This window comes from Equus quagga, chromosome 20, assembly GCF_021613505.1.
Source record: "Equus quagga isolate Etosha38 chromosome 20, UCLA_HA_Equagga_1.0, whole genome shotgun sequence".
Lineage (NCBI taxonomy): Eukaryota > Metazoa > Chordata > Mammalia > Perissodactyla > Equidae > Equus > Equus quagga.
The window spans coordinates 15,549,359-15,571,148 of record NC_060286.1 but is presented as its reverse complement, the minus strand read 5'-3'; the positions used below and the strand labels follow the sequence as shown (position 1 = coordinate 15,571,148).

General features: G+C 43.5%; 1 protein-coding gene and 1 long non-coding RNA gene across 4 annotated transcripts in view; one reads left to right on the top strand and one right to left on the bottom strand.

Moving 5' to 3' along the window:
* The window catches only part of TTC9 (tetratricopeptide repeat domain 9), a 30,635-nt gene extending 28,244 nt beyond the window's left edge, over positions 1 to 2,391 (bottom strand). The window contains exon 1 of one of the 2 annotated variants that reach the window (XM_046647226.1): positions 1,781 to 2,391. In XM_046647226.1, the coding sequence (XP_046503182.1) occupies positions 1,781 to 2,189 (409 nt within the window). In that variant the 5' untranslated portion in view covers positions 2,190 to 2,391. The remainder of the gene's footprint in view (positions 1 to 1,780) is intronic. The other variant, XM_046647225.1, reaches the window with a different exon arrangement.
* Positions 2,392 to 2,532: 141 nt separating this feature from the next.
* Positions 2,533 to 20,670, top strand: LOC124230833 (uncharacterized). Of its 2 annotated transcripts, XR_006886299.1 has the most exons (4): positions 2,533 to 3,057; positions 6,794 to 6,893; positions 11,104 to 11,254; positions 20,321 to 20,670. It is a non-coding gene; the product is annotated as an uncharacterized LOC124230833 (long non-coding RNA). The 2 variants fall into 2 exon arrangements; XR_006886298.1 differs by having other exon boundaries at positions 6,794 to 11,254.
* The last annotated feature ends 1,120 nt before the right edge of the window (positions 20,671 to 21,790 follow it).

Sequence of the window (21,790 nt, the reverse complement as noted above, 5' to 3'; positions counted from 1 at the left end):
GTGTTGGGGGGTGGGGGTGGAAGTGGAGGAGCTGTCCAGATCTCAGCCCTGCCCGGAATGGACCCATCTTTGGTTTCACCATGGAAATGTAACCACTTCTGGGGTAGAAGATAGGCAGTGCTAGCCACATGCCAGCAGCCAAAAGCATGGGGCGAGGGGCAACCCTCGAATGCCCATGAATAATACTAAATAGAAGACTCCATTACCACTCTGAAGTCATCGCATCAGAGATCCAGAGTGCCTCTTCCTCCTCCCACGGCCACTCTGCCCTTTAACTATTCATCAGGCAGGAGTGAGTGTGCCAGAGACTTACGGGAAATAAAGGGAATCAAGCTGTAGCTTGCGATGGATTGAAACATCCCATCTTTGCTATAAACTAGCACTTTATCTGCTGCTGTTGTTACTGGCACTGCTATCAGCACCCCCATTTCTACAACTGCTACTACCACTATTACTAGGGGTTCTGTAAGTTTGTAAACTACAGTGTATCCAGGGCCTGGCTTTTGCCTGATTAAAGAGGACACTGGACATGGCATTATGGGAAGGCAGAGAAAGGCTGGCACTAGAACCCTCAGAGGGAACAGAGCAGAACTGCATTTAGGAACAGAGCAGAATTATGGATTTTTTTTTCATCCCCCAACTGCTTGGGCCCCAGACACAGCCACCATCCCCAGCCACACCCAGTCACTCTCCCAACCCTCCTCTGCCCCAACTGTTCATAGCTAGTTTAGGCAACTTCAAGGGTTAGGGACCAGGAATAATGGCCTTTTATTTGGTCAGAGGAGCTAGACCATGCCCAAATGCCACCAAATGGAGTGGGAGAGAAGGAGAGATTGCTTTTCAAATACACGGCCATTGCCTCTGCCATCATCTTCCACTTTCACACAGAAAAACCCTGGAAAGACCCAGACCCTTCCTTTTGTAGGGACTTTAAATTTTCCTGTGTCAAAGTAAAATTTTTAAAAATGCCTGACTTTGACCTAGATCCCCCAAGTGAACTCTGGAATGTATATCTCACCTTCTCATCCCAATAGAAGGACCCCCTTTCTCCTCACACCCTACAGCCAGCTGGTGTGAGGACCAAAGCTACCCGGAGTGAGAATGAGGCAGGCAGGAGAGGGAGAATCAAGCTCAACCGTGAACTAGCTTCCCTTTGAGAGCGCTCTCTTCACCTGGCAACCGGGGGCCCCAGCAGAGCTCGGAGAGAAGAAAGGGGCATTTTGGAATCCATTTTGCTCAAGATGCTGACGGCATCGTGGCAAACTGCCCTTGCTACTGGGGCCAAAGGAACTTGGGGAAGGACCTTACCCATAGGGATGCGGTCACTTGGGGGGAAGGTGAGGGCGAGCTCTGGTGCCAACGATACCTGAGGAGAGCAGCCACTGGGCACGCGGTGGGTGCGGGGGGCCCACCCTGGGCGCTGCTTCCCGCATTTGGACCCAGGTCCACTGGGGAGCAGCAGCAGCCACTGCCAGGCCAGCTGGGTCCCCTTCTGTCCCTCCAGTTATTTATAGGTGAGATTTACGATGGATGCGGAGGAAGGGACACGGGATGACAACGAGTTTGGGAAGGTATAATCCTAAAGTCACACTTTTTCCAAAGCGCCCCCCTCCCCGGTTCTCCTTCCCAGAGCAGCACGGTCCCCGCGAAGGAGTATGCATCTCGGGCGCGCCGCAGAGGTCGGCTTTGAACCGGAGGGCCGGGGACTGGGGACCCGCGCGGAGCGGGAGGCGGGGAGGGCAGGGGAGGAGGGGCCGGTGCGCGGCGCGGCGCAGCTCACCTGCCAGGCTGTTGTAGCAGTCGATCTCGATGGCTTCCACCGTCTTGCTCTGCTCCTCCGAGAGGCGGCCAGGATTGGGGGCCCCGGCCGGGGAGGCCGCGCGCGAGTCTCGCTCCCGTTCCCCGGGGACCGGCAGCAGCCCCTTCAGCTCCAGCAACGCCCGGTGGTATTTGCCGATGGCTTCGCGGAATTTCTTGTCCTTGTAGCACTGCGCCCCTTGGCTCTTGAACTCGTGCGCGCGCCGGATGAACTCGGCGGGCTCGGCCGCCGCCCCAGCCTGGCTCCGCGCCGGGGCCCCTCCGCCGCCGCCGCCCGGGACGCACAGTGGTGGCGGCGGCCGCAGCGCCTCGCTGGCCGCGGGCGGGCTCGGGTTCCCCTTGGCCCCGGCCGCCGAGCCCTTCCTCTCCATTCGGCCGCCACCCGGCGCCCCGCGCGCGCCGAGATCCGCCCGCCGCCGCCGCGCCCTCCGGGGTTTAAAAGCGGCGGGCGCCGGCCCCGCGCCTGGCGAGCTCGGCCGCGGCCGTGACACCCCGCGGCGGTCTGCCGCCCCGCACTCCCATTCTCCTCGCCAGCTGCGGGAAGCTGTTCTCTCCTCCTCCTCGGATTGCCTTCCCCTCCTTCCCTCCCTCCCCCACCCCCGCGCCGCCCGCCCTCCTCCTCGCCCTCCTCCCCTCCCGCAACCTGCGGGCGGCGGCGACCTGGCCCTCGCGCGCTCCGGGGCTAGAGGTTTAGGGGACCGCGGGCCCGATTGGGGTGGCGGTGATTGTCGCTGACCCGGAAGAAGCTTGGCTCGCCCGAAGGAGGGGAGGATTAATGACAAAGACGGCCCCGTTCTTTCCCATTCAATCCAGTCTTCGGGGGCGCGCCTAGTCAAAGAGACGAATGGGGGAAGGGGTGTGCGTGTGTGTGTGTGTTTAGGGAGGGGAGACGCCAGCGACGAAACGCCTGAAGACTCACCCTGGATAGATTTCTTAAAAACTAAAAAGGTGCGGCGGGGAACAAGGGGCGTAGGCACAAGCCATAGCTTCTTGTCCTTTGCAGTAAGACATTCATTTGTTTAAGGTGGCAAGGCCTCCTTTTTATGGATCCAGGTTGTCGCCGAGGTGTGTCTCAGTGTGTGACCTCCCCGGCGCCCAGAACAGTGTGCACTTCAGCGTGTGGGACGTTGTATTCCAGGAGCCACCGTGTGCCGACACCTTGGTGTGCCCACAGCTGTGCAGAATGAATCACAGATACCAGAGATGGAAAACACCTGTTACTGTCGGTCATCGAGCTTGGTATGAGTGCTTCTAATTTCCATTTACAGGACAGTCCATGCCCTTCCTCAGGAGATTCCATCCCTTACTTCATTCATTCCTTCCGTCAGCCCCGAGTGTCAGCTGTCTGCTGGGGATTTGCTGAGGCCCAGGGGCAGACAGATAGGCAAGTGACTGCCCTGCTCCCAATTAAGAAACTCCCAGCCTACTGGGAGAGCTACCCCGCCCACCCGTAGAGTCACTCTAGGAGGGAAGATGGCTAAGTGTCACCAGGGAGGAACAGAAGTGCTGTGGAGCCCGAGGAGGGGAGGGAGAGGTGGCTTTTTAAATAGTCGTGGGTCAGGAAGCTTTATGGAGGAAATGGCATTCAAGGGCCTGGAAGGATGGGTAGGATTTGGGCATGAGGAAACAGAAGGAAGTGACATATCAACCAGTGAGGAAACAGAGCAGAGTCGTGAAGTTTGAAATCTCAGGTGTGTTTGGGGTATCGTGGTTTGATTTTTTGGCCTAAACAGTACCGGGAAATGGTTGGGTTAGATGATGGAGGCATTTGGATGAAGAGTTTGGGTTTGATTTTGTAAGCAATGAAGAAGGCCGACCTATTTTTCTAGTGCTCCCCTCTCCTTTATGATGCTAAGGAAAACTATATGCATTCTAAAGCAGTGGTTTTCAAAGTGGGGTTTCTAGACCCACAGCATCAGCATCACCTGGAAAACTGTTAGAAATACAAATTCTAGGGTTCCACTCCAGACCTGCAAACATCAGAAACTCTAGTGGTGGAGTCCACCAACCTGTACTTTAAAGAGCCCTCTGGTTGGTTCAGAGGCACACTCAAGTCTGAGAACCCCTGCTCCCCAACCTTGCTACTCAAAGTGTACGCCGTGGGCCAGTAGCATCATTATCACCCAGGAGCCTGTTAGAAGTGCAGAATCTGCAAAATCGCAGACCTATTGACCCAGAATCTGCATTTTAACAAGCTCACCAGGTGATTCACAAGCCTGTCAGAGTGTGAGAAGCTGTAGAGGATTTGCAAAGTACAGAAACCTCCAACCTTGCACCATCACCCAGATAGGTTTTTTGTTAATATTTTGGTGTAATTCCTGCCAGTTGCTTTCTATTCATCTATGTTTATACAAAGCGCTCTTTTAACAAACATGAGTGATATGGAACCATAGATGCAGTTTCCTGCTCTTTTTACTTTACATTCTATGTGATTAAATAGTCTTCTAGAGCCTTGTTTTTAATGGCTTCATAAATTCATTTTATGTCTATACCATAGTGTACTTAACCATTTTTCTATGGTCAGACAGATAGATTCCAATTGTTTGCTGTTATAAATAACACTGAGATAAAAATAATATACACCGTTTATGTATAGTGCTTTCTTTGTGCCAGAGAGTGAGTTAAACACGCTACATATGATAATTCATTTAGTCCTCATAACAGCTCAGTGAAATAGGCACCATTATTACCCCTGTTTTGGACACCAGGTCACAGAGACTTGCCCATGGTCACACTGCTAAAAAGTAGTGGAGCTGGGACCTAAATCCAGGCAATCTGGCTTCAGAATCTATGCTCTTAACTATATTTACACTTAAATTTTTGTCCTAATTTAATTTTCTTACAAGAAATTATGTCCACTTTTAAAAATGTCTTGAAACATATTGTCACTTTGCTTTTTAGAAAGGTTGTGCTAACTGTGCTCCCGCCAGCAATGTACTAGTTTTCCAACATCCTTGCCAACATTGAGGGGTAAGCTTTAAAAAATGTTTTCTAATTTGGTAAATGGGAACTGTATATTGAATGAACTGGGATCTCTTTAATTACAAGGGTGAGCATTTTTCACATCTATAGTTCCCATTTATATGGTATGGAGGGTTTCTATTTGGACACAATCTTTATGTACTAAATTATACCTTATATGTTACAGTATCTTTTCTAAGTGCCTGAACATCTTTAATCTCATTTAATCCTCACCTGGGCCCCAGAGAAGGAAAATGATTCTCTGCTCACACAGCAAGTTTGCAGTGGTTTATGACCAGTGAGACATGGTATTAGTTTGGTGGTTAAGAGGCTTTGGACTCAGACAGGGGTGGGCTGCAATTCTATCTTTGCTGCTGCTTGGGCAAGTTATTCAACTTTTGAAAACCTGAAATTTCCTCACACATTAAATGGGGATACTACTTGCTTCGTAAGGTTGTTGTGAAACACATTCTAAGTGCTCCACAGATGGTAACTTTACTCATTGAATCCTGTCATTATTGGATTCCATAATAATGTTATGGCAGACTCTAGTTAATCCATATTTGCCAACACCTGGCCCTTTTTATGTTAAGGTATTGTGTCAGGTAGAGCAAAGAGAAGACATTGGGAGTTGGGTGCTCTGAGTTTTTATTGTTAACTTCCTACTCCGGTGGTAGGAAGAGCTACTGAGGGCAAACAATGGATGAAGATCCATGCCTGGGATTTGGCTACTGTCAGAAATAAGACATAAATTGGGTCATGACGGTTACAACTATTTAAAGGTGAGAAGTACTGATGCGCCAAATTGCTTTTTGTTTTCCTACTGTGTCTTGGCTGTGTCATTCTTAAATTTTGGGTTTGAGAACAGGGCTGCAAGAGACATGAAATCCACATGGTATTATCCTGTGTGTGAAACAGAGCCCAACACCAGAGCTTAATACTAGCTTGGATGAAGGAGAACGTGAGTCTGGAAGGAAGGGGATATCATGGGCTGGGGGATGGAGTGAGAGGAGACTTATTATGCCCGTCTGTCCCACTTAGCAGAGCTGTGTGAGTATGTCTAGAACTGTTTTGTTTGCTTGTTTTTAGTATGCTTCTGTCTCTGTCTAAGCTACTCATTGGTAAATGTGTGCCGATTACTCAGAAATGGTCTCCTCCCTTCGAATGGAATTAAATAGGTGCCAAAGAGAATTTCTCAAACATCCTTTCATTAACTATTGACCGTATGCAGAGCACTATTTTAGGAAGTGAGCAAAGATACAAATGACAGACGATTTGGGCATGGATTTAGGATTCAGAAACTCAGTGCTTCTCAGACTTTAACGTGCGTATGAAACCCCCAGAGATCTTATTAGGATGCAATTCCCTAATTCCATTCATCTAGGGTGGGCCCAAGATTGTGCATTTCTAACAAGCTACCAGGTAGTGCTGATACCCATCTGGTGGGCTATGGCCCACATTTTGAGGAGCAAGTATTTAGAGGAAAGGGAAGGCCTCTCCCAGGGAGGACTTATTCACTAGATTGGTCAGGTTCCAGGAAATTAATTGGTCCACATTTAACAAGGGCAGGGTTGTGAACCCCCATGCAGCTTTCTCTTCTACCTCAAGCAGTAGGAATAGGTAAGCTGAACCAGGGCCTCTTCTTGGGATCTGGCCATCTTGTTTTCTCCTCCTCAAATGCATAGCCAGGCATACTTCTTATTACTTTCATTTCTGGTCCAATGTGGCAGGACACCAGGTGAGAAGATTTTGGTGTGTAGTGGGGAGGGAAAGGCTCATGTAGGCCTTTACTGTAGGCTGCTTGCTCCAACCTTCTGTTTACCAGAAAGCTCTGTACTAAGAAATTGGGTGTTTATTCAGGTGAAAATAAAGTAGTATTTTGATTTCTTCCTTGAATGTATTTCTTGCTCATGAACCTCACAGGGAAGAAAGACGATTGAGCCACAGTAGATTTCTAGTTCTCTTGGGTCCTTTGGTCCAATGTCATCAAAACCTCTCCCTTCATTCCTAACAGGCAAGCACTGGACAAAGGCCAATGAATCCATGGATGATCACACCACTAATGGAATAACTCATTACTGCTAAGAGATGCTGGAAGATTTCTTACAGAAGGTGTATGTGGAACTATTTGGATGGAAAGAACTGGGTGTGGTACCCAGCAGAAGGCACAGTGCTCCTGCTGGTTTTATGGGTCTCAGGCTCTGGATCTGCGCTGGGTTCTGACCTTGCTTCTGCTTCTGTGAGTCTCTGCCTTTCCCACTGCCTACCGGTCTTAGAAGACTGAAGTCCCTTTTCTTCCCGGACTCACTCTGGAGCTTGCATACCTCCTAAATAGATGGCATGCACTGCTTTTTCTCTTCCTTAAGCTCAGTTTCTTAAGCATATGCAAAAGACATATATTTGAATCTCTTTTATACTAATCTAAGCTGTTCAGGGTTTGGTCACATGCCAACCAAACCAGAGCTATTTTGTGGATGTTTTTCTAATTGCATTCAACTTCACAATTTACCTGAGAAAATTACAGCATTTCTATCACCAGTTTTTATCCATATTCAATCTTCAATCATCCCTCTGTGGAAAAGTGGGAGATTTTTAACTGTTTCATGTCCGCTTCTAGCATTAGCCATATGAGGCTAATGTAAGCTTCATATTTTCATTTGTGTCACCATCTGTCCCCTCACCCTCACCCCAACAACAAATTTCTCTATAATTCCAGGGCCCAGTTCAGCCTGGCCTTAGTTAGAAAAATAAGGCCTCTCTGCCTATCCCTGCTCTCTCCTACTACTCAATCCACTCTGCACCCTCTAACCTTCCCATCTCCAAGGTCAACTGTAGCCCTCCATAGGGGCCATGATGTCATTATTTGAATTTGCTAGCATCCTTCCCTTAGGGGATTCTTTCTTCCCCTATTCCATGTGGTCCTGGTGGAGCTGTCAATCATCTTGTCTGAGGTTCCCCCTCCCCCAGTTACAAGTGCCTATTCCACTCTTGGCCAATCATATTATTCCATCTCCATACCCCACAGTGATTGGTTCAGGGAGGGGCATATGACCCAAGTAGAGACCATCAGAGATTTCCATGAGATTTATATACAGCTATTGGGAGAGAGAAGTTCTTTAAGCTGGAAGAATTTGAGGTGCTGCCTATCAGTTGTCATCTTGCTCACCACTTGGAAAAGGCCTATCTGAAAAATGAAGTTGAGGGGCCGGCCCTCTGGCGGAGTTAAGTTCCCATGTACTCTTCGGCCCCTGGGGGTTTCCCTGGTTTGGATCCCGGACACTGACAAGGCACCCCTCATGGGGCCACGTTGAGGTGGGTCCAGCATGCCACAACTAGAAGGACCCACAACTAAAATATACAACTGTGTGCTGGGGGAATTTTGGGAGAAAAAGCAGGAAAAAGAAAAGATTGGCAACAGTTGTTAGCTCAGGTGCCAATCTTTGAAAAAAAGAAAAGAAGTTGAACAGAGGCAAAAAGGATATGAGGGAGAGACAGAGCTCTGGTGGTATCAATTCAGTTCTTGGACCCAGCAGTTTTTAACACCAGATACCCCCTTGGACTTCCTAGTATGTGAACCAATGAATTCCCCTTTATACCTGAGCTGACTGAGTTGTCATCTACAATTGAAAAACTATTGACGTATTCCTTCTCAGATATTTACCCTCTTCACCCACCTCCTATTGCCACCCCAGTTTGGCTGCTGTTACATGTGGCTGGCAGCTAAAGCTGTGTCCCTCTGCCTAGAAAACATTCATTTAAAGAATTCTTTTATACTCACTAAAAAATAGTTTACTTATTCCGTTATTCTTAACTTTGTATTATAGAAAAATTTAAACATAAGCAAAAGAAAGAATAGTATAACAAATCTTCAAGAACCCATCTCCCAGCCAGCATAAACAATGAACAGCAACCAATATTTATTGACATATGCTCAGTTTTCCATGTTTCCATTCTCTCTTACATCTCCATGCCTTTGGACTCACAGTTGCCTCTATGTTTCATCTTTCTGTATTTTTCATTTGCTTACTCTTAGAACATTAGGTCTTTCAGCCAAAGTCACCCAGATTTGCTTCAAGATTTAGCACAGGTGTCATTTCTACTATGAAGCCTTATTGACTTCCATATACAAGTTGGGTGTTCCTTCTGCTCTTTTCTGGTAGCTCCTTCTTCATACTTTTATATTACAAAGCGCTTATTCATTCAACAAACATCTATTGAAAAATTTCACCATTTCAGGCAGTGGAGAACTAGCAATGAACAAAACAGGCAAAAATTCTCACCTTCATGGAGTGGAGGGAGACTGACAATAAACATCATAAGTAAATAAATTATATTGGATGTTAGAATGTGATAAGTGCAACAAAAAAAAGGGAGTTTAAGGGGAATTGTGTGTATATTCAAATTTTAAATAAGGAAGATCAGAGAGGCTGTGCTTATTATACTGCATAATGGATACCTGCTTACTTTTTTGTCTCTGCAACTGGACTACATCTTCTTGAAAGCAGGGATTGTGTCTTACTCTTTTTGTAGCCCCAGCACCTAGTACAGTAGTGCATTTTGTAACAGTTGTGGAATAAATAGAATAAACAAAAAATACAAGACACAAACTCGAAAGACTTTTGGTGTCAAGGAAGCTTTTTTAAAGATAGTACATATACATGGAAAAAAATTCAAACAGTTCTCTCTGTAAAAGAGTATATAATACAAATCAAATTTTCCATCTAGCCCTGGGCCAGTCCTCCAAAATTCATCCCGATGGCATCCACTGTTACTTATTTTTTATGCATCACGCCAGAGATTATCTACCTATCATCTATCTATCTATTGATCAATCTAAAATTATGAGTATTATCTTGGAAATCATTTTATTTCAGTATATTCAGAACTGCCACATTTTAAAATTTAGCTATACACTATCGTCTGTACATATGCATTGGAATATATTTTACCAGGCTTCAGTTGATGGATATTTAAGTAGTAATGAAGCTGTATTGATGAACCACTCAGCTCTTTGGGAAGTCAGGTTGTGCTGATTCTGATGATCAAATCTTTCATACTTAACTAAGTCAACACCTCCCCATCGGGGAGGAGGCCAGTCTCTACACCTCTTCATGTATTATTTAGTTTAACCACAACCTCCTGAAGCTGTTATTATGATGCTCACTTTACAAAGAAGAAACCTGAGTTTTTCAGAGGTTAGGTAATTTGGCCAAGATCATACAGCTTGGAAGCAGGGAGCAGGCCTGTCTGACTCCACAGGCCATGTTTTGCCACCATTGGAGTTTTGGGTTCTTCGGCTAGGGATGAAACAGAGAGGATTTACACAGACTGCCTAGTAGACTGTCTTAGATGATCTTTAAGATTCTTTCAGAATTTGGAAATGCTCTAACACTGTGCCACCTACAACTGGCCGTTCTCTGCTATTTTCTTTCTGGCTTTGTGCCCTGGGAGACTGACCCCTGCACCAACTGGGCTCCTTTGCCCTCTTGCTGCTGGTCAGCTTTCCTCAAAGGCAAGCACCAGCATGAGACTGGAGGATGGGGGAACAGAGAGATTAATAGATTTCTTTCCCACTCCCTCCCTGCTTTGGCACCACAGTTTTAGGGGTGACCATGTCCCACCATTAGGATAGTTATGGGAGGGTGCCCCCTTCTCCTTGGGGCCACCTGTCAATGGACTCTGGTAACACAATTTCTGCCTTTTGCCCAAATATCTTCCCTCTCCTTCTAGTCTCTGGATGTTTCAGCATTCTTTCTTGGTTCCTATAACCATGCCCACACTTTTGTAAATAGTCTCCATATTAAAAGTCTCTTCAGGTGAACCATTTACAATTAGATTTTATTTCCTGTCATGATCCTATTGTAAATACTATTTTAAGATATGCCTTTCAGGGACTCTACAAGACCCAATGAAATTTATCTCTAATGGTAAAATTTCAGGTTAGTAGGGCCAGCTCTTTGGAGCTAATCTAGACCTTTTAACTCTCAAATTCTATCTACTTGGCAGCAGCTTACTTGGCCAAGCACTGAGAACTCCTCTCCTATTGGTGTGTGAGGTTGTCAGCAGATGGATTTTTTTGTCATTTATCTATTTCTTATAATTTTATGTATGCATCAGTAGGCATTTAACATTTTAACAGTGTTTTCTAAGACACACACATACACAACTTTTCTTCCCCTACAGAACTGCTGGAGAGATGTATTAGTTATCTATAGCTGCATAACAAATTACCACAAAACTTAGCAGCTTAAAATGTTATTTGTGGTTTTTAAACAAACCCACAGTTTCTGTGAGAGTATCTTAGTTGAGTAATTCTGGCTCAAGTTCCTTCAGGAAGTTGTAGTCAAGCTGTCGGCTGGCACTGAAGTTGTCCGAAGGTTCTGCTGGAGGAGGTTCCAGTTCCAAGCTTATTCACATCATTGTCGGCAGGCCTCCATTCCTCGCTGGCTGTTGATTGGACATAGTTCCTTACCAGGTAGGTCTCTCCATAGGCTTTTTTTTTTTTTTTTTGAGGAAGATTAGCCCTGAGCTAACGTCTGCTGCCAATCCTCCTCTTTTTGCTGAGGAAGACTGGCCCTGAGCTCACATCCATGCCCATCTTCCTCTACTTTATATGTGGGACGCCTACCACAGCGTGGCTTGCCAAGTGGTGCCATGTCCGCACCTGGGATCCGAACCAGTGAACCCTGGGCCGCCAAAGCGGAACATGCGCTGTACCACTGGGCCAGCCCCTCCATAGGCTTTTTGAGTGTCCTCATGACATGGTACCCAGCTTCGCAAGACATCTAAGAGATCCATAGTCTCTTAAAATCTAATTTCAAAAGTGATGTACCATCACTTTTGCCATATTCTATTGGTCACACAGACTAACCCTGGTACAAAGTGGCAGGGGACTGCACAGGGTGCAAATACCAGGAGGTGGGGAATATTGAGGGACATTTTGGAGGCTGGCTGCCTCAAGAGAGATGTAAGTATTATGTTTTTATCGTATATAGCTACCTGCTAGAGCTTAAGAGGGCATTTGTGTAATATCAAAAGAAAAATAAAATGAGGGAAGCTGACCAATGATCACAATATGTATAAAAACATGCATTTTTATTACAAAGGTCAGATAAAATTCAGGGCATTGAAAGGAATTTAGAACTCAAAGCTCTTTAGGTTTTTGTTTTTCTGTAAATTCAACTTCCTAATTTTAAAGTTGAAAAGTATTATCAATGCATCTTTAAGATGTTAAAATATCATTGGTTCCTGGAACATTGCTTTGGAGCTACGCTGCTGTTATGAAGTTTCCATAAAATTATTCTGTCAATCATTACCTTATGGTCCACTGGTTCTTAATCTTCTCAGGGGGAAGAGTCATGGACTACTTTGGCAAGTGTTGCCAGTGACAGAATCTGGTGGTGGTGTGGTGCAGGCTGCAGTGTCCAGCGCCTAGCGGTGGTAGCATGCTGCTCGCACTGCACATTTATTTAATGGCATGATTGGGAGCACTGTTTTTGCCTGTGTATACCTAAGTCTAGCACTGGTGATTCTGTGAGCTACCCCAGAGCATTTTTTTTGGAGTATTTTGTTTACTTCTATTTTACTTCTATATTGAAAATATTTATGTAATGGATTCTGAAGGTACTCTGCCAGGGAGTGTGGAACACAATTTAGAGTGAAATGAATTTGTTGATATGGTCACACTTACTGGTTATTTTGGATTCAGTGTTTTTTTTTTAAATTATGGTAAGATATACGTGCCATAAAATTTACCATCTTAACTGTTTTTAGTGTACTGTTCAGTGGCATTGAATACATGCACATTGTTATACAACCATGACCACCATCCATCTCCCAAACTCTTTTCATCTTGCAAGACTGAAACTCTGTGCACATTAAACATTAACTCTCCCCTCACCCCCCATAGCCTTTTTTTCTATTGTGGTAAAAAACATAAAATTTACCATCTCAACCATTTTTAAGTGTCTTGTTCAGTTGTGTTGAGTGTGTTCGCATTATTGTGAAACATATATCCAGAATTTGCTCATCTTGCAAATCTGAAACTCTATACCCATTAAACAACTCACCTCCTGCCAGCCCTTGAAAACCACCATTCCACTTTTGGTTTTTGTGAATTCGACTAGATACCGCATGTAAAATTTTCTTTGTGGTTACCATTGCAATTACATAAAGCATCTTAAAGTTATAGCATTCTATTTTAAACTCATAACAGCATAACTTCAATTGCATACAAAAACTCCACTCCTTTAAAGCTCCACCCACCACTTTATGTTATTGATGTCACAAATTCTATTTTTGTATATTGTATACCTGTTAACATGGATGTATAGTTATTTTAAAGTTTTCTTCATTTAAACTCTATGTACCAAAATTATAATAGTGCAGTTTACTATATTTGTCCATGTATTTACCTTTGCCGGAGAATCTTATATTTTCATATATCTTCATGTCTGCTCTCCTTTTGTTTCAACTTGAAGGACTCTTTTTAATATTCTTGTAGAGCAGGTCTAGAGGTAATAAACTCCCTCAGCTTTTGTTTACTTGGGAAAGTCTTAATTGCTCCTTCATTTTTGAAGGACAGTTTTGCTGAATACAATATTCTTGGTTGACAGATTTTTTTTTCCTTTAGCACTTTGAGTATATCATGCCACTCTGTTCTGGCCTGCAAAGTGTGTGCTGAGAAATCCACTGATAATCTTATGGAAGTCCCCTTGCATGTTATAAATCGCTTTTCTGTTGCTGCTTTCAGGATTATCTCCTTATCTTTGATTTTAGACAGTTTGATTATAGTGTCTCTCAGTGTGATTCTCTTTGGATTTATCCTAGTTGGATTCTTTAAGCTTCTTAAATCTGTATGTCCATTTCTTTCCTCCAGTTTGGGAAGTTGTGTGCATTATTTCTTCAAGTAAGCTCTCAATTCCTTTCTCTCTCTCTTCTTCTGGGATTCCCTAATATGTATATTAGTCCTCTTGATAATGTTCCATAAGTACCTCATGTTCTTTTTGCTTTTCTTTATTCTTGTTTTCTTTTTACTTCTCTGACTCAATGATTTCAAAGGACTCATCTTCAAGTTCACCAATTCTTTCTTCTGCCTTATGAAGTCTGATATTGAACTCCTCTAATGAATTTTTCAGTACTGTTATTATATTTTTAAGCTCCAGAATTTGTTTGGTTCTTTTTTACAGTTTCTCTCTCTTTGTTGATATTCTCATTTTGTTCATGCATCATTTTCCTGATTTCATTTAGTTGTATATTTGTGTTCTTTTTTAGCTTATTCAGCATCCTTATGATAGTTATTTTGAATTCTTTGTCAGACAGCTCATAGATCTGTGTTTTGTTTTCATTTTTGTTTTGTTTGCTTGAGGAAGATGAGCCTTGAACAAACATCTGTGCCAATTTTCCTCTATTTTGTGTGTGGGTCACCACCACAGCATGGCTTATGAGTGGTGTAGGTTGGCGCTGGGAATCCAAGCCCACAAACTCAGGCCCCAGAAGCAGAGCACACAGACCTTAATTACTACACCATGGGGCTGGCCCCAGATCTGTGTGTTTTTTGGAGTCAGTTTCTGGAGTTTTATTTTGGTCCCTTGATTGGTCCATGTTTCTTTGCCTTGTAATCTTTCGCTGATACTTGGGCATTTGAAAAACAACCTCCTCTCCACCTTTGTGTATTGGCTTCATGCAGAGGAAGACTTTCACCGGTGGGCTCAGCTGCCGGTTCTAGGACATCTCAAACCTTTTCTGATCTATTGCTCCCCCTAGTGTCTGCATGTGATTCTGCAGCTCTAACACGCTGCTCTGTTTGCCTTTGTTTTGAGCGGCTTCCAAACTCTGGTGCCAGTCCCGTCAGTGGTCCAAGTCAGGCAAGATAGACACTAGTCCCTTAGGTAACCCACAGACAAGCTGGAATGTTGGACTCATGGTCCACTCTTCTGCTTCTATCCTGAGGGGGAACCCTGGTCTGAGAGATTTCGTCCCAGTTGCTCACCACTATGCTGCATAGGGGAAGGGCAGGGATAGGCGTGGTGAAAACTGCAAATTTTCTACCCCTTTTGTTGGATTCCCTTTTTGGTTTTACAATGACCTGAATGCTGTAGCTTCTTGGCTGGTCTCTAGAGTTCTCATAGAGATATTCTGGTCCATATATTGTTAACTTGGTGTCTCTGTGGAGAAAGAAGGCCTATAGCTTCTTAGTCTACCATCTTACTGACATCACTCTCTCCCCCCATAGACCTTTTTCTCTCTCTCTATTTTTTTAAGAGGGGGTAAGATTTGCCCTAAGCTAATATCCATTGCCAATCTTCCTCCTTTTTTCTTTCCCCCACAAAGCCCCAGTACATAGTTGTGTATAGTTGTAAGTTGTAAGTTGTAAGTAAGTTCTTCTGGTTCTTCTATGTGAGCCACTGCTGCAGCATGGCTACTGACAGACGAGTGGTGTGCTTCCGTGTCCAGGAACATAACCTGGGCTGCCAAAGTAGAGCACACTGAACTTTAACTGCTAGGTCGTCAGGTCTGGCTCCCCTGTAGCCTTTTAATCAATTGCTTTTCTACTCAAATCAATTTGACTAGTACAATATGATTCTCCTGGTGTTATGATGTTGGAATTGGGAAAACATCGAGGTTTGACAAATGAATGTGGAATTTCAGGCCCAGCGAGAGAGAGATTTTTCTGAGTTGGTAGCTGTTCTCATGCACCTCAAATCATACTTTTGACCACGACAAATGTTTGGATTGTGTGGGACAACTCTGGTTGCCTTGTGATAACTGTGAAGTGTGGGCTCATAATTATGGAGCTGCTGAAGATGGCCAGATTTTCTTTCCCTTCTCTTGTACTGAAGAACTCCTCAGATCTGCAGAATTGCATCTAAACTCCTACAGATTCTGCTGCTGTTGCAACAATCTGTCACCAGCCATGCTTATCATCCATTATTTATTTCCTTCCCTTACATTCTGCCCTAGCTCTCCCACTCAGAGTCTGCAGAGGCTTTGTCAGTAAATTCAGAGCTCAGGTGTGGGCCTGGGAGGGAGGTATTTGAACATAAGGGGTGGGTAGGGCAGGGGAAAAGACTTGGGATGAACATACAACTTCATTTACACTTATTTCTCTTATGTGGACCAGATAATCTTATACTGGGAATGTAAAATATCTGACCTGTCAAGACCAGAAATCCAGGGCTCTCTGAACTTCCTCAATAAATCAAAGTTCAAGCTCAGTGGTGGGGATTAAAGTGGTTGCTTAAGGCTAATATTAAGAGAGAAACATGTGAAAGTACATATTATACTACACAGAGGGAGTTGAATAACAATTTCCCTTTTTTCTTTACCTCTTTCCTTTTTCTCTCCTTCCAATCTTCCTTTAATTCTATTGTCCAGCAACTGAGCTGCATTATAATTGATAGATTTGTTCTATATTCATCAAGTAACTTTCTGTGCTGAGAAGGTAAGGTACGACATTGTTTTGAATTGGCTGTTATTTAATTCACAAAGTACTAGCACTATCAGGGCCACCTTAGCATGTGGGAGAAGAGGGGATGGTCTGGAGAAGAATTCAGAATCAAAACAGATAGACCTGAATCACTGGGGGCCTGGAAGGGCAGTACAGAGGTATTGTGGAATTTGAGGACTATCAGACAGCGAGGGGGCAAGTACAAAAAAGCAAGCCAAGTGTTCATTTCCAAGTCTGGGACATTAGCTTGAAGACTTCTCAGGAGTTATTTAAAATTTTTTAAAATTAAAACAAAATGTTGTTTTATTTTGTTGGGTTTTTTTTTTGTCCTGGCAAATCTGGGCTCTAGAGTTCCTCCTGAGCACTGAGAAGGAAATACAGCCAGCCTCGTGTTTCTGGAGCTAAAAGAAGAGCGAATAAAATATTGCTTTGTGAAGCAGAGACTCCTGCTGGCAAAGGTGGCTTCTGCTATATGGGCAGGCACTAGACTTTCCCAGGCTGTGGAGTGGGAAGCCAAGACTCAACCCTTTCCCTGAACCCTCAGTGTTAAAAAATGAATCTCTCTGCTTCAACTTGGCCCTGGGCCGACCTGTGACTGGCTCTACCTACCTCTTCTTCCTTAGCTACTTCCAATGCTTAGGTTAGACAAAAAGTTGTTAAACCAGATAAATTCACCACAACTATTCAAAACCATGATTTTAATGATGTAACTTATGTGAAATAAAATCTGATAAGGCTCCATGGTACAGGGACAAATCATTGAACCTTTGAACAACAGGCAGCAAGGGGTTGGGTAGTAGGAGAGGGACCTCACAGGTCACCCTGACCAAAGTGTAGTAATTACAGTGAGGATTCTGAAGTCAGACTTGTGTTTGAAGCTTGGCACTGCCACTTATCACTTGTGTGCATTCAGCAAGTGACAACTTCTCTAAGCTTCAGGATCCCCATCTTAAAAATGGAGACAGTAGTACTTATTTCATAAAACTGCTGGGATGGTTAAACACCAAAATCCATGTCAAGTGTTTTCATTGAGTTTCTGGGGCATAATAAATACTCAATAGTTGTCAGTTATTTTTGTGACAATTATTGTCACCATCAAGATTAAGATGATAGGGGCCGGCCCCATGGCTGAGTGGGTAAATTCGCACGCTCCGCCTCAGCGGCCCAGGGATCCACCAGTTAGGATCCTGGGCGTGGACATGGTGCTGTTCATCAGGCCATGCTGAGGCGGCATCCCACATAGCACAACCAGAGGCATTCATAACTAAAATCTACAATTATGTACTGGGCCCTTTGGGGAGAAGAATTAAAAAAAAAAGATTCTGAGCACTGAGAAGGAAATACAGCCAGTTGCAACAGTTGTTAGCTCAGGTGCCAATCTTTAAAACAAAAAAGATTGAGATAATAGATAGAAAATGGGAGCCATTATAGCGTGGTTGCTAAAGAATGTGGGCTCTGTGACCTTGGGAAAACTATTTAACCTCTCTAAACCCAGTGTCTTCTTATAGGATTGTTTGTGAGGTTCACGTGAAAAAATTTTGTCTGTACTTAGCCCAATATCTGACCAATGTTAGTTGTTATTATTTAGTCAAACTGAGATATAGAGAGGTTTACTGCCAACCTAGAAAAACACTTCAGTACTCTCTAAAAGGAAGGGGGGCATGTAGAGGAGTTTAAGGTTGAAAGAAACTCACTATAGTTTGAATTCAAAGGTCTAATATCCTTTTTAAATCACAGAGGTCAACCTAACTTACCTTTAGGCAAGGGCTACCCTCGTTCCAGTCTAGGCTGGGCTGGGCTCTTCCCTGGGACAAGGCCTAAGTTTTTGCAGTGATGAATCAGGATTAGAGGAGGGAGTTAGTGAGACTGTTTATGTGTCTATGGCAGCTATAAAGGGTGTTTCGGCATGAGCCTATTCCAAACACTTAAAAAGTCAGTTGTTATTATTTGTGTTGTTTCCAACAAACAATGTGACCTCTATTACCACCCTCTTTGAGTCACCTCTCTCAAATGTAGCCCAGGTAGCTGCCCGGAATGAAAAGGATCTAGAAGAGTTTAGCAAATAGGATCTGTTACATAACAAACACCAGGTTTTGGGAGTACCTTATTCAGCAAGTAAGGCTAGGGGAAGCCAGAACAGAATGTTAAATCAACTCAAGCCCTTGGTGGGACAATAAAAAATTCCTATTGAACCTGTTTCTTTTGATGTTTTTGACAGAGCGCCAGGGTTCTGCTACATACTCAGTGGCTGCTAGAGCTCCTGAGTTTACATGTGGGATTCATGGAGTTCCCTTAGTTTCATCTGTCTAGTAGACATCTTCACTTGGATAATCCACCAGCACTTCAAACACAGCTAAAACAAAATCCAACTATTCTACCCGCTTCTCCAAACTGCTTTTCCATTCTGTTTCCTATCTCAGTAAATCATTCACCCAACTGCCAGGCTTGGAAGTCTGAGGAATTCCCCCTCTCTTCACCAGTACCTGGCAAATCCACCTCCTAAATATCATTTTAGTTCATTTCTTACTGTCACGTCCTTAATATAGGTCATCATCTTTTCAGGCTTAGATTAGGGTAACAAATTTCTAAATTCAAATTTGACCTCATCACTTCCCTCCTTAGAATCTTTCTTTAGTATCCTACTGCTCTCATTCCTTGATGTAATTTACAATGATCTTGCCCCTGGTTTCTGCTCTAGCCTTATCTCTCCTAATCTTCTCATATATTCTATGCTCCAGGCATTCTGAACATTTTCCACTTTTATGCTCTCTCTTGCTTCTTAGCTTTGGTTCATGCTCTTCCTTCTGCCTTGTATTTTCCTACCTCTCCTGTTCAGCTGGTGAACTCCTGCTCATCTTTCATGTCTCTGCTTAGACATCCCTTCCTCCAGGAAGTCTTCCCCTATCTCCTTCCTGTGTTTTGTACCCTCTTTTCATGGGTACATGACCACTCTGCTTCTGCTTCCTCCACCTCAGCTCCAGTTGCAGTGTAGTTTAATAAACAGGTTTTTAGTCCGTATCCCTCACTAGACTGAAACCTTGAGACTATGTCTATCTTATTCACTGTTATTTCTCCATCACCTAGCAGTGCTTGGCATAGGAGATTGCATTCTAAATATTTTTTGAATGAATGTATGAATAATAACACGAAAATGTCCTTTTATTATTCTTTTAACACTGCAGCTCTCTTAAGGTAAAATCAGCAATACTTGGTGATATCAACATGTAATCAGAAACTGAAAGATCCTAAAGTTCTCTCTTGATCCACATCTTCTTCAAGTCATCATTGGAAGTTGTCATCCCATCATATGCTCAGACCCATGCATATAGCCTATGGAAAGGGGGAGTGAGCCAAGGGTTTGATGCAGGAGTGTTGAAATGCAACAGCCTGAGATGTCAAAAGTTTCCATCCCTTATAGATTTAAGAACCTATAGGGGCTGGCCTGGTGGCGTAGTGGTTAAGTTCATGAACTCTGCTTCAACAGCCCGGGGTTTGTAGGTTTAGATCCCAGGTATGGACATGGCACCACTCATCAGACCATGCTTAGGTGGCGTCCCACATAGCACAGCCGGAGGCGCTCACAACTAGAAATATACAACTATGTACTCGGAGGCTTTGGGGAGAAGGAGAAAAAAATGATTGGTAACAAGTGTTAGCTCAGGTGCCAATCTTTAAAAAAAAGATATAATTCACGTATTACACATTTCACGCATTTAAAGTGTACAAATCAATGGCTTTTACTATTCATAGTTGTGCAACCATCACCACAATCAATTTTAGAATCTTTTCATCAACCCCTAAATTATCACCCTCAGCCCCCCACCCCAATTTCCCCCAGCCCTAGACATCTACTAATCTAGTTTCTATTTCTATAGATCTGCCTTTCCAGACATTTAATGTAAAAGGAATCATATAATATGGGGTCCCTCTGAAATTTTAATAGGACAGAAATACTGTATATTTATTTATGTACTGTATGTATGTCTGTGCTTTATACATAGAGTAAGATTTTTTTACACCCCCTGTGAGGACCAGTTTTCATCGCCCCCATTGAGAATGCATGATCCAAGGTGACACTTAATTTCTCTACAGAACTGTCCTAACCAGCTGCGGATACCAAAAGTGTGAGTCATTTGTTGACAATACACGATTATCAAGATGAAGTCTTTGTTTAATTGGTTTTAATTATTACCACCAACCCCAGAAACTGGCTACAAGTGAACTCGTCATGAGCTTAAATAGAAGTGAATGCAGTTTTTCTGACTAAGCCTAAATATGATTTTATAAATGGAAAAAACTGATCCTAAGAAGTAGCAATCTGGGCTTTGTCTTTCACCTGCATCTGCCTTTGAGTGGACTTACTGAAGAGCTTTGGGTGTCACCTGGAGATGTCACCAGGGGGATCGGATCTGGCCATCAAAACTCTGCCACATTCTGGAAACCATTTGGGATAAAATAATAAAGTTGAAAGAAAAAGCTGGTAGTCTATGAAGTGCTTTGAATCCCTTTGAAATAAACATAATCTGAGGTTTGAAAAATATTCCTATTCCTTATTGAATAAGTGTCAAAATACCAGTGGGTCTGCCTTTTGTGGATGATTTTCCACTCAGTAGCTGTGTGCTTCCCCTAAGCTTGTATGTTTTGTTCCTTTTAACTACTGGAAATTTCTTCTGGGCAGAGACTATCATGAAGAAATCAATCCTGTCTCTTGTGTACCTTGGATTACTATAAACTTGACTATGAAAATCATCTCAAAAATCCTTATTTACAAGATTATTAATTGGTCCAGACATACCAGGACAGTTGGCTCTATACTGACAAGTTGGGGATGGCTCTTTACAAATGACTTTTTCAGGGATTAATAATTAGAGAAGGAAACCTGGTCTGGGGATATTTGCCAGAAGTGCCGATTTCCATTTTGCAGTGAATCAACATAGATACATTCCTTTCTTCCTCTTAAACTGTGGTTCTCAATCCTAGCTGTACACTGGAACAACTAGGCAAACCTTAAAAATGCTGATGCCTAGGCCTCACCTCAGAGATTCTGATTTAATTGGTTGGGGTTGTAGCCTGGGCATCAGGATTTTTAACCTACTTACATGAAAATCTCTGGGGTTGGGTCTCAGGCATCAGTACTTTTTAAAGCTCTCCAGGTGATTCCAGCATGCAACTAGAGCTGAGAACCACTGCCTCAAGCCTAGCTTCTTTTTGAGCATGTAAGTCAAAATCCACTCAACAGAGTAGGTACTTAATAAATTTTTACTCATTGATGGATGAATCATATGGAGTTAGAAAGCCTGGGTTTTACTTCCAATTCTGCTACTAACTACCTGTGCAAGTTACTTCCCTCTCCTTCGCCCTAACTTACTTATCTGCAAAGTGAGGAAAATGGGCCTTATGACATCTAAGGCATTTTCCTGTTCCAACTTTCTATGGCTAATACTAACTGTTTCTTTGTATTTTAAAGCTACAAAGGGTCCTTGAAACTTTTGTAGGATTTGGTTTATCAGATAAATAAAAGGGAATAGTGCCACCATTCTTCTTTGGCCAGTTAATTTTCAC